This window comes from Pinus tabuliformis, chromosome 1_2 (genome assembly GCF_031772625.1).
Source record: "Pinus tabuliformis cultivar Carrire ecotype Pingquan chromosome 1_2, CPIR1, whole genome shotgun sequence".
NCBI lineage: Eukaryota > Viridiplantae > Streptophyta > Pinopsida > Pinales > Pinaceae > Pinus > Pinus tabuliformis.
The window spans coordinates 1,303,486,409-1,303,503,162 of record NC_142298.1 but is presented as its reverse complement, the minus strand read 5'-3'; the positions used below and the strand labels follow the sequence as shown (position 1 = coordinate 1,303,503,162).

Genomic DNA, 16,754 nt, shown 5'->3' with positions numbered 1-16,754 from the left:
TCTTACATTTTATGACTGGATGACAAATAAATCCTAAAGACTCTCAATTGGAGTCTTGACTCAGAAACAAAATCCTTGCTCATGAAACCCATGAAGCAAGTCAATAAAATAATTTCATTTTTCCTTATTTAAATCTTATTTCATAAAATTATATTTACATGTCATTATGAAGAACAAACCTAGTTATACTTTTCAACAGATTCTTCATGAATAATTTTTGTAGATTCATTTTTTTCCTCCCTAATTTCATCCTCATCTATCATATACCCACTTTGATTATCATTCTCATTCATGTCACCCTGAGAAGATACTAGTTCAACATGTACAACATCATTTTCTTGGTTAGAGCATTCTTTATCGGTAGTCTCTTTCATGTCAATGTATTCTTCCTTTAGATATGTTGCATATTCTCAGATGATTTTTTTTAATTTCTGAAACAATTCTCGAATTTCACTTAACTGCTCAATGATTTCAGGACATAAACTTAATGGCATATTGTGCAGCGGATAACGTCCAAAGGCTTGCATGGCTCTGATACCACTGAAGCAACAAAATTGTAGCTTGTTGACTTTAAATGTAAAATACGCAAATGTATCTGTAAATAATATTTTTATTAATAATATGAAATGTACAAGGATAATTCAAAGTTACAATGAGGGCCTGCTTATATACCTCGGCAAGTGCCCTTTCATGAATGGTCATGTCCATTAAGACATGCCTCTTCATTAACTAATCAGTAATTAACTATAATTATGATTATTATTTATTCACTCATATTTATTTTATTTTTATATAAATTGTATTCATATCACAATCTTTACAACAGTATCTTGATATATGACAATAAACAGTGACCTTGGATATCTTGGCATAACTGTAATCTCGAAGAAAGGACTGAGTCGATGATCTAAGACAAATGGTGTGAGTTGGAGATATGGTGTTGTCTTTGAAATGGCAGTAAATCATGGCATAACTATGATAGTGACCAAAATGCAATGACCTTGACATGGCAGTTGGTTTTGGCGTATGGCAGTGTATTCATAACAGTAATCTTTGATGGCAGTATATATTTGATGTTGCTTCTTCAGACAATGATATGGCAGCATCTCTCTAGAGATCTGATCGTTCAGTTCACAAACGTAGATGTGAACTAACTTGTGTTGGCCCTAGGAGGCCTGATGTGATTGATGTATCTCATTCTTATTGTACTTTGTATCTCAGCGGAACAATTGATGAACATCTAATAGAAGAAGAATCAGGTTGGGTTTCCCCCCTTGTGGGGTTTTGCCCTGGTCTCTGACCTAAAGCCTGGCGTCTCTATTGCATGGTTTTCTTCTGTTGTTCCTTACTGTTCCGCTGCACTGTTGGTGTTATTGTCCTTTCTACATAATTGTTAATGACGTTATGATGTTATCGGCTGAATACATATGTAAATGATGAAAAGTTTGTAAATGCATATATCTACAGCAAAAAACAATCTAGCCCTAAAAATTAACATGGTATCAAAGTTGGCCTGAAGAAATTTAAAATTGTTCCATTACCATTCTCAGCAATATTCTCTATGCCAATTGCTGAAATCTTCTTCGGCAAACTACTCTTGTATCCATGCAAAGTACCCAGTTTGTCTTTTTCCTGCAGAAATTTAGAGAATGACAACGTCATGTTGGGCTCTCCTGCTTATTAAAGAAAAGCAGGAATTTCGTTATGTCCTCTGCTAAATCAATAAATGATCTAATTCTATCATACTGCCTGGAGTATAACATGAATGAAATGTTTTACCAAGGAGCATCATGATGGCACCAATTTCTACAACTATGGCTGCTGGCAAGAAAACATAATAAAAAATTAGCAAGAAGGCAAGTAGACTTCTGGTTAGGGTTGGCAGGCAGTGATTTTTTCAACTGTTAATAAACAGGTCTTTGCAACCACTGTGTAAAATCCAAATCATCCTGAAAGTTGGAACATAATCAGTGCAGGATGTATGATTGAACCCCTTTGTCCTTCAGGATTTATTGATGTTGGGCAGCAATGTAACCATGCATAACAAATTTAAGGTCTGAGAATAGCTACTAGTTCCAGACGCACACTTAACTTGCACTTCCAAACTCACAGATGGAAGGCAACAAATTAATTTTATGTCAACCAAAGCCTCTCTGTTTAGGAGTAATATTTGGTAATACCTATATAACATGATCCAGTTATATACATGTTTATGAGGCTGCCCTATTATTGTATCCTTTTCTACTTCATTTTATTCTAGATTTAGCTTTGGGATTTTCTAGGAGTTGCATTTGCACTCCCACATTGTACTAGAACTGGTTGTATCTTTTAAATTTATCGTCATTCGTTGGACATTAATAAAATTATCTTATCGTATCTGAGACAACATTAATCATTCAAAAAGTTAAATGACAGCAGCTTTATATCATCCTCTTTAAACGATAGACTACTCAAAAGACCTGCTTTCATAACTAAACTATTCCGGATGGCGGCTTTAAATTATCCTCAATAACCCCACTGGTTGCCTCAAAATCCACACCAGCATACTGCTAAAGACGACCAAAAAAAGGCCTGATTTCAACACTAAATGGTTTCTGACTTACTCAAGTTTCAAAAGACTAAATTCTAGATTTTGTCAAAATATTGAAACTAGTATTACCCAAAATTGCAAAGATCAATGAGATCAAAAATTTGGTGGAAAAAACAACAACAACATAACGACATAACTATGCATGGGGAATGGTATGGTTAAATGATAATTTGATTACACTCTCTACCTTCATCATATTATCTCATTCAAATATGAACTCATTTTTCTCCTGTACCACCCTACTGAACTGGATCATCATTGACACTGGAAAGAAAATTAACAAAAAATAATCATACACAAGTTTCAGTGTAATACTTGATCAGGTGCCAGGTTCGTCAGCTGTGTACTTGACTGCAAACAAGACAAATAGCGCACTAAGCTGGTAAGAATATCCATTAGTTTGCCTTTGTCTTGGGTAAAACCACTAGTTTTTCCTAACAAGTCTGCAAAGTGTCGCAAAACCTGCACAACACACCACGAATCAGTTGTCAAACATCAAGACCCTTGCTGAAGAAAAAATATCTAAATCAATTACACTGACCCCAACACATCATTACAATGATAAATATACACTATCGGATCACAGATTTGTAAGAACCAATCCTTAATTTTCTTTCCTGAATAGTAATAGTTTGATCAAATTGTAAGATTAATTTCAATTTTAGAATTGAGATGTACCTTATGAACATAATTAAGGACAACAGTTGATTGGTAATGCTGTACGACAAGATCGAGGAATTTGAATGCCATTAAGCGTATGTCAAATGCCAACTGTGTCATTGCATTGAAAATATGTGCCATTATTATTGAAATAAGGGGTCCCATTGTGGCCTGTAAGAAAGCATTCAAATAGATGATCAGTATGAACGATCATCTTGTCTCTAGTAAGAAAATCAACATGAAGCACATCTTTTCTCATCTTAAATATAAACCTTCCAGGAATAACACTAAAAGAAAATGCACGAACAAGCAAAACTCCATACTAAAATAGAATAAAGCATAGAAATATTGTCGATTTTCATTAAATAATTTATTTTAATCTCTTATTCTAAGTAATCAATGCAAAAAAGCGTACACAACAGAAAGCTGTCCAAACCTTCAGCATGGACTTTGCCATTCAATGTGCATAAAAAAAAGTGGGATATTACATTTTCCTATCATTTTTTGTTGACTTCATGCATGAGAGAATAACTTAGAACCAAGGAGCAGTAACTGAGAACAATTGACAAGAGAATAGATATCATAAAAATTTGTAAAAACGAAACGCTTTTATTCGTAAGTTCTCAAAAACATATTATATTAAGCATAAACGGTGCCATTATGACATAACATGAAATGAATGGTGGTATATACTATATATTGAATAATGAATGAATGGTGGTTTACAATCCCTCATAACTGAGTGTGTGAACACACACACTCACACAATGACTAGTCAGGAGTGTGAAGGAAAATGACCCTCGATGAATTATTTATTAGTGTAAATACTATTATTTTATATTATGATCACTAGTACATATTTATGTATGTTACATTGCCTCCACCTTCAGAGATGCTTTGTCCGAAAAGCATTAATAAGAATAGATAATGTTATCAAAAAACATCATTCTCCCATGATGAGACTTCTACAAGTGAGCTTTTTTTATTTGATGAGTTACTTTGGTTATTGTTCTGAATAATCAATGAACGAATTAAATTGATTTACATGAGCAAATGAAGCTCAATAACTAATATAGAGATATTTACAGAAATAGAAACATCAAGTTTATATTAGGAAATAGAAACAACCAGTTTCTTCTAAGAAACTGCTAAAAAGATAAAAATAGAAACAGCTAATAAGAATGAGCATTAAACACTAAATAGCATTATTCTAATACCCTCCCTTAATGCTCAATCTATTTACAACACCAATAGACCCTCTGAATTTTACAAACTTATCAGGACCAAGAGGCTTAGTGAAGATGTCGGCGGGCTGTTCCGTTGTGGGAACATATCATAACTGAACGGATCCATCTTCAACAAGCTGGTGAATGTAGTGACAATGGGTTTCTACATGCTTTGTTCGTTCATGAAAGACTGGATTCATGGCAAGTTTGAGCACTCCTTGATTATCACAGAGCAAGGGAGTAGGACCTGTCTAGAAAACATGCATATCCGCAAGCATACGTCGAAGCCAAACTGCCTCACAAGATGCCTTAACTGCTCCCTGATACTCTGCTTCTGTTGAGGAGAGAGCCACTGCCTGCTGCTTCTTACTAGTCCAGGTGACAGCACCAGATCCTAGATTAAACACATACCCAGCTGTAGATTTACGGTCATCAACCGAACCGGCCCAGTCAGAATCTATGTAACCACTGAGTATAGGATCGGAACTTCGAGTGTACAGAAGTCCATAATCAGGAGTGCCACGCACATAACGCAGCACACGCTTTGCTGCTATCCAATGATCAGCGTTAGGAGTTGACATGAAGCGGGAAATGAAGCTCACTGCAAAACTGATGTCAGGTCTAGTGGCAGTAAGGTAGATGAGGCTGCCCACTAATTGCTTGAATAAAGTTTCATCCACAAGAGGTGAGGATGACTGAGCTGAAAGTTTGAGCCCTGGTTCCATAGGAGTCGTGGCAAGTTTGCAATCCTGCATTCTGAATCTGTCCACAAGATTTCTGGCATACTTGGACTGAGAGAGAAAGATGTTGTTCTCAGTCTGCCAGACTTCAACCCCCAAACAGTAATGAAGAAGTCCTAAATCTGTCATATCAAAAGTGCTGCACAAATCCTGTTTGATCCCATGGATCAAATGTGTTGAGCTGCCAGTAATGATAAGGTCATCCACATAGACAACCACAAACAGAATATCATCACCAGCATGCTTGATATACAGGTTTGCATCAGATGGACTCAGCTGAAAACCATGATCTGTGAGGTACTGATCAATTTTTATGTACCAAGCCCAAGGAGCTTGTTTTAGACCATAGAGTGCTTTGACTAATCTACAGACTTTTTGTTCTTGACCGGCAACCTTGAATCGTGGAGGCTGCGTCATGTAGACTTCTTCCTATAAGTCACCATTCGAAAAAGCACTCTTTACATCCATCTAATGGACTTTCCAATTAAACTGAGCTACTAAGGCAAGGACAAGCCGTATGGTACTCATCTTGGTTGTAGGAGCAAAGGTCTCCTCATAGTCAATGCCTTCCTTCTGTGAGAACCCTTGAGCAACAAGGCGAGCTTTATACTTGTCTAGGGTTCTGTTTGCTTTATTTCACTTTATACACCCATTTGCAGCTAATGGGATTTTTCCCTGCAGGAAGATCAGAAAGGGTCCAAGAGTGATTCTTCTAAAGACTCTGGAATTCAACTTCCATAGCCTGTTCCCACTCAGGTGTACCCTTAGCCTCTGAATAGGTTTGAGGCTCAAAAATACTGTGCAGGTTAGCCATAAGAGCAAAATTTACTGTAGACTGCTATTTGCTCTTATGTCTAGAAGTTCTACCTTCAACGAGCTCATTATCCCGGAGATCACCAATGGTTTTAGCCCACCATTTAGGCCGGAGAGTAGAGGAACCAATATCAGGAGGACATGGAAAAGGCTCAAGAACAATACGAGCAGCAAGAAGAGGGTTAGTTTCCAGAGGAAGCTCAGGTAGTGCATCATCAAATACTGATGCTGCATCATCCCTCCCATCAAGTGGACCTACCGGAAGAAGAACATTGTGAGGCTGATCCTCAAAACACTGCTCAAAAGGAGGAGATTGAAAGAATCCTCTGTATTCATCAAATACTACATCACGACTGAAGCTAAGACGACCAGTGGCTATATCTATCAACCTATAGGCCTTTTGATGATCACTATACCCTGTCATCATGAGTTTCTGGCTTTTGGAATCCAACTTAGAGCGCTTAGCAGCTAGACTCCAAACATATGCAACTGAGCCAAATACTTTGAGGTGACTGATCTTAGGCTTACGGCGAGACCAAACCTCTTCGGGAGTTTTCCCCTTAACAGCCTGAGTAGGTGATCGGTTAAGAAGATAGACAGCATTAAATACTGCTTCAGCACAGAATTTGTTCGAAACATTCCTGTGTTGTAAAATGCAACAAGCCATTTCAACAATCGTATGGTTGCGGCGTTCGACAACACTGTTCTGCTGAGGAGTGTAGGGTGTAGTTAACTGACATTTGATGCCGTGAGTATCACAGAAGTTGGAGAAAGCAGAAGAACAAAATTCCCCCCCGCTATTTGTCCTAAGAGTTATGATATTACAGCCAAACTCTTTTTCAACTAAGGATTTAAACTTCTGAAAGATACCAAATACATCAGATTTATATTTTAGAAAGTACACCCACATCTTTTTACTAAAATCATCTACAATAAGCAAAAAATATTTGCAACCAGTAATAGAATATGCATGCATAGGACCACAGATATCAGCGTGAATTAACTGGAGTACCTTAGATGCGCGCCAAGATTCTCCATCCTTGAATGAAGACCGATGTTGCTTGCCAGCTTGACAGGCGCCGCATACTCCCAACTGCTGAGTCTGAATATCAGGTAACCCTGACACAAGTCCCTCCCGAGAGAGCTGAGAGAGATACTGCATGTTTAGATGCCCATATCGTTGATGCCATAGAGTGCTGATGGGAGAAACACGAGCTGCTAGAGCTACTTCTGGAGAATCTCCAGTGTCAAGAAGCCTGTATAGACCATGATCCTCTAGGCCAACAGCAACCATAAGACTAGTGTCCCTGTCGATAATGGAGCACTTGTGCGCACTGAACACTACATCAAGCTGAGGAGAGTTCCTCATAATCTGGCTGACAGACAGCAGATTAATTTCCATACCAGGAACATAGTACACATTCAAGAAGATGAGTGTGCGCCCACCAGACTGGATCTGAACTGTACCTTTGCCAACCACTGTGTACTCTTCACCTCCGCCGAATACTACTGAATCACTGAAAGGTGAGAAGTCAATAAACCAATCACGCCTGTGAGAGAAATGGCGTGATGCACCAAAGTCAATGTACCAGGCCGAAGACGGGACATGATCTGAAGACCTTTTAGCCATAAAGGCGTAAAAGGCAGATTCTGTCTGCTCGGAATGTTCTGCAACATTCGCTGTCTGATGGGGCCCTCCCTGTTTCTTCTGTTCAGAAGCAATCCTCTGTCGGCAATCTTTCTTCATGTGGCTGAATTTGTGACAGTAATTACACTGCACATTTTTCTTCCTAGCAGGATCAAAAAACTGAGAAGAACCTTTCTGCTGAAAGGACTGAGAGGACTGATATTTGGCAGCAAAAGCATTTTCTGAGGAGGCTGATGAGGCACCACTACCAAACTGTTGTTTCCAACGATCCTGCTGCATGAGTTTGGGGCATAACTCCAAAAACTTCAGATCAACATTAGTGGAGGTAATGTTGCGTATTTCTATGAAGTGCTCATAAGATTTTGGTAGACTTTTCAGAGTGATGACTACCATATCTTCTTCCTCCATGATTCGACCAATTGCTTCGATCTGATCTCGAATGTCTTTAATCTTGTTAAGGTGTTCCTGTAAAGACATATGTTCGTCCATCATGATGGAGAACAATTGATTCTTGAGAAAGAAAGCTCTGCTCTTGTCAGATGTCTAGTGCAGTTCCTTCAAATGTTGCCAGATCTTGGCAGCTGTCTTGCCAGAAGGAATCTGCGGTAACTGATCATCAGTTACAGAGAACTTGAGAAGCATAACGGCCTCTCGATTTCGATCATCAAACTTATCTTCATCAGTGCCAGTTGTACCAAGACGGAGCTCTTTGTTCAAAATGAGCTGATCAAGACACCTATATTCAAAAATGGTCAACATTCTCTGTTTCCAGATGTTATAATTTGTGCCATTAAAGCGCTGACTGCCTTCCAACATCAGATTGGTTAGCGAAGCCATCTGCACGTTTCCCAAGACACAGAAAACACCAAAGAAATCCGGCACAGATTTTAATACAGATGTCGGCTGATCCTGGACAAAAGTCTGACAGGTGCTGGTGTAATAGAGAATAGAACCAGAAATCGGTCTGAGAAGCGGGTTCAAGAAAATATATATAGCACGATCTTTTACCAAAATAACTTACTCGGCAAGAATCCTCACAGGCTTTCAGCAGTACCCACAACAAACGAAGATACTCAAACTTGATATGTGATACGTGTTACGTCATCTGCCGTAAAAGCTCCACCACGCAGCAGTCTCTTTCACACATCCGCTTGGACTGAGAATGAGAATGAATGTGTACCCCCCCCCCCCCCGAGCAAGAATTCACGCCTAGCAACACAAGATTTTCCCACAAATTTGTCACTGTTTGTGGAGAAATTGCGGACTGCACGCAGTCAAAATTCGGCTCACCAGAAATGTCATAAAAAAAACAGTAATACAAGCAAGATTCAATTCTAGGAACACGGATCAATTCCCAATTATCAGCCCCTGCAAACAAACTCAGTCGAATGAGGCCCCTGGAAATCATATTTGGACTGATAAATTCGCACAGGAATGGATGCCTGCGTTCTGCGAATCGTGACCGTCAATTTCGTTGGCGATTCTGTCGTCGACTTCTTCAAATGAAATAGAAAAAAAAAACAAGAAGAAGAAGCGTCGGCCTCGGTTAATCGTCCCGGAGAAGCCCGAGTTTACCCTCTGCGTCCTTGTAATCCCGATTTTAATCAAACCTGCTGCACTGAACCAAATACCAATACCACCTGCACGCTGCGGATTATAATAATAATAATGATCATAATTTGAAATTTCTGAAGGGTGCTCACTGCTCACTGCCCGCCCTTTGGGGTTTGAAGGACCAGCGGCAAACAATAGTGAACGATTTACTATTTCCTCCGGTGGCTCGAACGCGTGATCTCTCACCAGATCCACGCACTTCAATTTTGGTAGCAAAAGTCGCAATGATGTCCCCCGTGCCTGAACCGAAGATAACCGGAAAGGCTTCCGCTGCCACGTTGCGCTTAAGAAACCTAAGCACGCAGCAATGACGAGAGCACCAGCAAAGAATGCAGCCGCTCGGCGTCTGCAGACAGATCCACAGGCTATAACCGCAGCAGCAAATGGTGGCGCCAAAAAAAAATTCCAGACTCTCGTGGTGGTCACGCTTGCAAACGTAAACTGCACACGCAGTAACTGAGGGTCCAACACCGTCGACGTCACAGATTCGAATCACTACGAAAGCCCAAAAAATAGACTCCAAAGTATATTCCAGTAATCAAGAAACCCTCGGAGTAGTCAGAATCCGCAGGCGCAAATTAAACAACGACGTCCAAAAACAATTGACCCCCAGAAAAAAATTTCATATTCCAAGAGCAATTTCAAAATGAGCCATAGAATTTTTCAAGCAATGAAAAATTATTTCGAAAGAAACTTGTGCTCTGATACCATAATCAATGAATGAATTGAATTGATTTACATGAGCAAATGAAGCTCAATAAGTAATACAGAGATATCTACAGAAATAGAATCGAGTTTCTATTAGGAAATAGAAACAACCAGTTTCTTCTAAGAGACTGCTAAAAAGATAAAAATAGAAACAGCTAATAAGAATGAGCATTAAACACTAAATAGCATTATTCTAATACTGAATTGAAACCTTTTTTTCCCGAGCCGTCAAGATATCATCAAGTTCTAAAATGAGCTATCCTTCCTCATCCAACATAGAGAGTTGAGTTTATACCTTGAGTTTTGTCATATCATCTTTTCAAATAGAAAACATGGAAGGCATTATGGAAGCACCTCTTGATTGATAGTTCCAAGGTGTTACCCCTCTGTCAATGGGGGTACATATATTTTTTCAGTGCATCATTCACTACCATTGTAAGCCCAAGGACATGACCAATGTTGCACGAAGCGCCCCCCCCCCCCTCAGTTCCAAGCCCCGAAGCGCGTCCCGTACAAAAGCGCCTAGGAAGCTTGGCCGGAAGCGCACTTCCGAAATTCGGAAGCGCCGCTTCCGAATTTTTTGCCGCTTCTTGGAAATTCGGAAGCGTGGTACGGAAGCACCGCTTCTAGGCTTCCGAAGCGTGCTTCATACGGCACTTCGGGCGTCAAAAGCGTGGCACTTCGGAGGAGGAAGCGTACGCTTCCAGAAGAGGCCGCGCGCAAGGCAAAAAATCTTTTTTTTTTTATTTTTTTTTAATTTATGTTAACTTAGCATAAAGGGGGTGGGTTAGGGTGAGGTTAAAGTGAGGTTAAGGTGAGGAATGAAGAGAATAAAGCCCCCATTCATTCCTCATTTTCTCACTTTGAGTTTATGAGAGTTGGAGAAGAGAAGAGAGGAGAGGAGAAGAGAAGAGAGGAAAGAAGAGGAGAAGAGAGGACAGCTTGGAGGAGTGAAGGAGGAGGAGCTTGGAGGACTTCATCTACAAGAGCTAAAGAGGTAAGTTCAAACCCTAAACTCCCTTATTTTTTTGACAATTTTTTTGTATTTTTCTCCTCTCTCTCCTACTCTTTCCCATTGTTTCTACTTGCTCCTTTACTTACAGGTTGTCCACCACCTATATCCATATTCCAAGATGGTGTTCTTTTGGCTTCTATGTATCATTCCACTCTTGGTTTTAATGATGGCAAAGGGGAATAGGAATAGAAGGGAAGAAACACAAGAGGACAATGGTCCCAATATGAGTGACCCAATGTATGATGAGGAGGAAGGGTTTGAAGAGGAAGGAGATGAACCTGAAGGGGACATTGAAACACAAGATGGGAAAGCCACCTTAACACCCTTGTGGAACTATGTGACCAAACTTGATGGGGGAAAGGGTGGTGAATCTTACAAATTTGTGTGCCCTCATGGTTGTCATGGAGGAAAACCATATTGTGGTTCATATACCCGTGTGAGGAGGCATCTTTGTGGGGTGCTGGATAGTGATGAAAAAAAGGGTCTTGTGGGGGTACAAATTTGCCCAAACATTTCAATTGAAGAAAGAAGAAAATACATCCAAATAGAGGAGGCTGCACAACAAAAAAACAAGAAACAAAAAACTCATTTTGAATCAAGTGCAACCTCTAAATTTGGTAGTTGCTCATCTCCTCATGGTACTTCTGCAAGCTCTGGAGGTAGAAGAACAATAGGGGATTTCCTTAATGTTGCTGGAAGGGATGATGTGGATGGAAAGATAGTTCGTTTTCTTTGTGCTTGCGGTGTACCATTCAATGTGCTTCGCTCTCCCAATTGGCATGAAATGGTAAAGGCCATCAATGAAGCCCCAAAAGGATACAAGGCCCCCAACTATGAGAAAGCTAGAACAGTGTTATTAGAAAGAGAAAAAGCTAAGGTTCAAAGAGCTTTGACACGTTTTACAAATGAGTGGGTAGATTCTGGAGTATCCATTGTATCAGATGGGACAAATATTAGAAACCAACATTTGATAAATGTTCTTGGCGTTTCTTCTAGTGGTGCAGTATTTATTACATGTCATGACTCCTCCTCCATCACTGCATCTGCACAAAACATTGTAGATCTCCTATTGAAATCAATCAAAGATGTTGGTCCGAATAATGTGGTTCAAGTGATCACAGATAATGCAGCAAATTGTAAGGCAGCAGGAAAAATTATTGAGCGTACTTATCCACACATCTTTTGGTCTGGGTGTCTAGTTCACACATTGAACCTTTTGATGCATGATATTGTGAAGCACAAAGAATGTGGGTGGATTACTGAGCTTTACAGGAGAGGGAAGCAACTCATTAAATTCATCACAGGGCATACAAGAGTAAACTACTTCTATGGCACTTACTCCAAGTTGCAGTTGCTTAAAATTGCAAAGACAAGATTTGCTAGTTATTACCTCACCTTTAGGCGGCTAGCGAAGGTGAGACAAGCTTTAACTAGTCTGGTGTGTGCTGAATCATGGGATGAAATTAACACTGACATAGATGGTGCTAATGCAGTCAAGGACACTGTTCTTGACAGTTACTTTTGGGCACAGGTTAAATATGTTTTGCAATTCACCAAACCAATTTATTACATGATCAAGTTTACAGAGTCAGATCGACCATTAATTGGGGAGGTGTATGAGCAAATGGATAGCATGTTGGGGTAGATTAAAGAAATTGTTGAGCCTAGAGATACCACCTTGTACAATTATATTCGTGCAGAGTTGGAAAACCGATGGGAAATGCTAAATGTTCCATTGCATGCATTAGCATATGTTTTGACACCTTAATACTATCATCCATCATGGCTTTCAACACCAGCACCTGGGGGGGGGAAGCAGGAGAAAACCACACCAAGATCAAGAGGTTCACAAAAAATATATGGCTGCATTGAGTAAATTAATCCCTGATGAGGAGGAGGCTGCATTGGTATGGAGACAAGTGAACAACTATACGCTTAACACTGGTCCATTTGGGAGCATGCATGCAATTAAAGATCGAGAGACTTTTTCTTCTCTTGAGTGGTGGAACATGCATGGAAGGGGTACTCCACTTCTACAGGCTTTGGCATTGCGGGTGCTATCACAGGTGGTAAACACTTCTTCTGCAGAGAGGTGTTGGAGCTCTTATTCTTTCATCCAGTGTTAAAAGGAACAGGTTGAGTTTAGACCGGGCAGAGAGCTTGATTTATGTTCATTACAACTTGCGATTGTTGTCCCATTACTGTGAAGATGCAAAGTCTAATAAAGACCTATTGATTTGGGACAAGAATCCAGAGGAGCCCAATTTGGAGGATGGAGTGTTGCGATTAGAGCAATTAGAGGATGCTCTTATCTAGGTATGTCCATTGTGGTATGAATTTTCCAATTTTTCTTTATAAAGCATTTCTCTAATTCATGTTTTTAATTTTTTGTTAACTAGTGTTTTTTATTTGCATGAATTTTTTCAGTGATTCCAAGATGATGATGATCGTGTTGATATGCCACCCCCACCCCCATCCGGTCCCTTGGTTCCTAGGTTCCATGGTTCAACACCAACAGCAGGGGGTTCTTCTTCATCAGTTTCAGTGCCACAACTTCCACAGGCACCATCTTCTTCATTGCCACCAAGTGGAGGCCCGCCGCCACGTTCTCTTTGTGGTGGAAGGAGGAGAGATTAGTAGATATATTCACAATCTACTACTTTTTGTCATAGATTACTCATTAGACTTGTAGGCTTGTGAATTTGAATTTTGAACCTTTTTTGTCTTGGCGATGACCAAGTGACATATTTTGTAAACATTATTATTTGAATTTTGGACATGACAAATGTTGACAGTTGCTCACTTGCTAGATAAATCATAATATGCTCTATATTTTATGTTTTATAATATGCTTAAATGTTTTATGTTTTATAATATGCTTAAAAATTTGATGTATGTTTGTAATAGCTAGAATATAGATGATTGTTGTACATACTAGTAACTACAATGGAATCATGTATGCCATATCTATCTTGATTTATGCAAAAATATGCATGTTTTCATGTCTTCTACAATTAATTTGGTATTTGGGATGTTTGTTTTGAGTATAAATGCAAAAAAATATAAATATATATATATAGCAAACGCTTCCGCGGACGCTTCGCTTCCTAGATTTTTGGAAAATGGCGCTTCCGCGTCCCCACTTCCAAAAAACGTCCCCGCTTCGTGCAACATTGGTCATGACTCAAAGCCATGTAAAAACCATGTGAGGCCTTGTATTATGTCTCCTGGACCTGTGTCTTGTCAGTTTGTAGGTGACCATGGCCTTGGTACAGTATTAGTCATGACAACACTCACAAGATAGTAATCTCTTGTGACCACTTTTACGTTTCTCGAGCCAGTTCATACTCCCCAATGCAAAGTGGTACAGGTGGTCAAAAAAGTCAACCTAGGCTCAAATTGTAAAGCAAGACTAGAGGATGCCATGTGACATGGAACTTTTCCAATCAAAGCATCTCATGAAAAGTTATGGCTTGGTCAAACTATGTCAGCAGTACAGAGAATATTCCTGGTGGATTTTTAAGTAGAGCGTTAGACAATTTCTTGCATGCATTACATCAAAAATGATCAGCATGAAGACACGAAGAAACCCAGGTGTCAAAATTCTAAGATCATGCAAGGCATTGGAGATCACAAATGAAGGCAGCATGATGTCATAGTCAACGGGTTATATTGCAACACCCCGGAGCCTAAGGCAAAACAGAGATGGACACATTACAAATCAAAATTGCTACCCACCATTTTGTGGGTGATATCCCTAGGAGAAAACTTTTCTCCAAGATGGTCCTCAACTGGCAACCAGCAGCCCCTTGCAACCACCAACTAGCTCGTTGTGCATTTTCTCTGCCACCTGGGCCAGTCAAGTGGTCCCTCACCCATCTGTCATGATTGTATGTTTGAAGGTGGGCCTCCCGAACCTAAAGATATGCCTTGTCATTTGGTAATTGAGTATTGTAGTTTGCTTATCATGGACACTTCTGGGCATGGATTAATGGGGGGATTCAGCGAAAAGAATGGGTAGGTCTATGCTCTTGTCCCCTAGACCCCTTTTGGATATTAGCCTTGGATTCTAGTCCTATGGGATCTCTTTTACTGGCCATTTGGCTTTATGGATGGTATTTCATGGGAAACCCTGATTTTGGTTGCCTGGTCTCGCTCCCTCATCCACGTATATTGCCCCCTTTCCACTCATTATAAGCCAATTCATCATTTCTCCCCCTTGGATCCACATTCTTCCACTGGGTCCACATAGGGCTAGCTCTCCCCTTCCCCTGTCCACACCTTGGGTTAGGCCTGGAATGATGCCCCAGAGGTTGATGCAATTGAAAAGAAAAGTAAAAGCATAATTGGCCACATTCAACAGGAAAATGTACCACAAAATGCAAAATATGGTCAGAACAAACACATTTAGCACATGGGAAAAAGCCAATACATGAGCTCTACCCCATCATCATGGCCATCACCCTGGTTCCTACAGGTTCTATGAGCCTCCATCATATAGGAGCCCGTGATTGTCCCAACCCTTGGTGGGCAATGAAGCGCCCTACCTTAAAAGGGGGTATCCATTGCTATATCTCACACATCATGCTCTTACCCCTTGAGCCCCAAGCTATTAATTGAAGAAAACTCATAAAAATGCAGAAGGCATACAAAGAAGGGTGGAAAAATCAAGGTCAGGGCACCTCATGTACCACGAATGCTCCCTCCTATACATTATATACCCAAGTGTGGGCTTCCCTTCTACTAGCTACCCTTGTACCCCAGCATTTGGCCGAGGTTTGCCCCTTCTCATTCCCTACTCCATTCACCTCTTTATCACATGCCACCACCTTTTAAAGAATGTGCCTTTTGCTTGAGCATGGACTGTCTGTACGGCTGATCTCAAGAAAACCAAAACCCCAACCTCAAATTCCCTCTCTACTCATCCTCTGTCAGCAAAGAGCTTTTTTTGGTTTTGTCTTTGAGAGCCTGTAATATATCTTGGCTCTCCTAAATCCAATCCTTGGCCCTTGGGGCCTTGCTATCTCCAAACATCACATCAACGAAAGATAATGCATCATAATCGTACAAAGCTCTAAATGGGGACATACCTATGGACATGTGGTACGTTGTGTTGTAGTAGTACTCGCCCAAATGCATCCACCATATCCATGCATAATGTTGGCTCGTCACATAGTTGCATCGATAGCCCTCCAAGCACTTGTTTACAATCTTCGTCTGCCCATTTGTCTAAGGGTGGTAACTAGTGCTCAGGGTGAGCTCCGTACCCACCCGCTAAAACATATCCTGCCAACCCCCCCCCACAATGAACCTGTTGTCCCAGTAACTGTTAATGGTCTTCGGAAGACCATGAAACCAAAACACCTCCCTGAAAAACAATTCAGTCACCTGTGAGGTCGAGGACCGGGCTGAAATAGCGAAGAAGTGGGCAAATTTTGCCAATTTGTCTACCATCACGTATATGTAGTCCTCGTCTTGGACTGTAGGCAACCCGGTGATAAAATCCATCGAGATACTCTCCCATTTCCCCTTAGGGATAAGGAGAGGCTATAACAACCCAGCAGGGTGAGTCTATTCACCCTTGTTCCTTTGGCATGTATCACAATCCTGGACGTGCCTCAAAACATCATCCTTAAGGCCCCTCCATGCAAAACGCTCCCTGATAGTCCTATGAGTTTTGGTGAACCCTCGATGTCCAATTAACAGTGAGTCGTGGGCAACTGCCATAATCTTATCCCTC

At 40.4% G+C, this 16,754-nt stretch overlaps 1 protein-coding gene across 3 annotated transcripts in view; it reads right to left on the bottom strand.

Annotated features, from left to right (window-relative positions):
* LOC149211001 (uncharacterized) overlaps nt 1–16,754 on the bottom strand; it is a 543,418-nt gene that overhangs the window by 417,732 nt on the left and 108,932 nt on the right. For all 3 annotated transcript variants that reach the window (XM_089396847.1, XM_089396848.1, XM_089396849.1), the window contains 3 exons: nt 3,269–3,421; nt 2,906–3,052; nt 1,542–1,632 (listed from right to left, as the gene is read on the bottom strand). In XM_089396847.1, the coding sequence (XP_089252973.1) occupies nt 1,542–1,632; nt 2,906–3,052; nt 3,269–3,421 (391 nt within the window). The remainder of the gene's footprint in view (nt 1–1,541; nt 1,633–2,905; nt 3,053–3,268; nt 3,422–16,754) is intronic.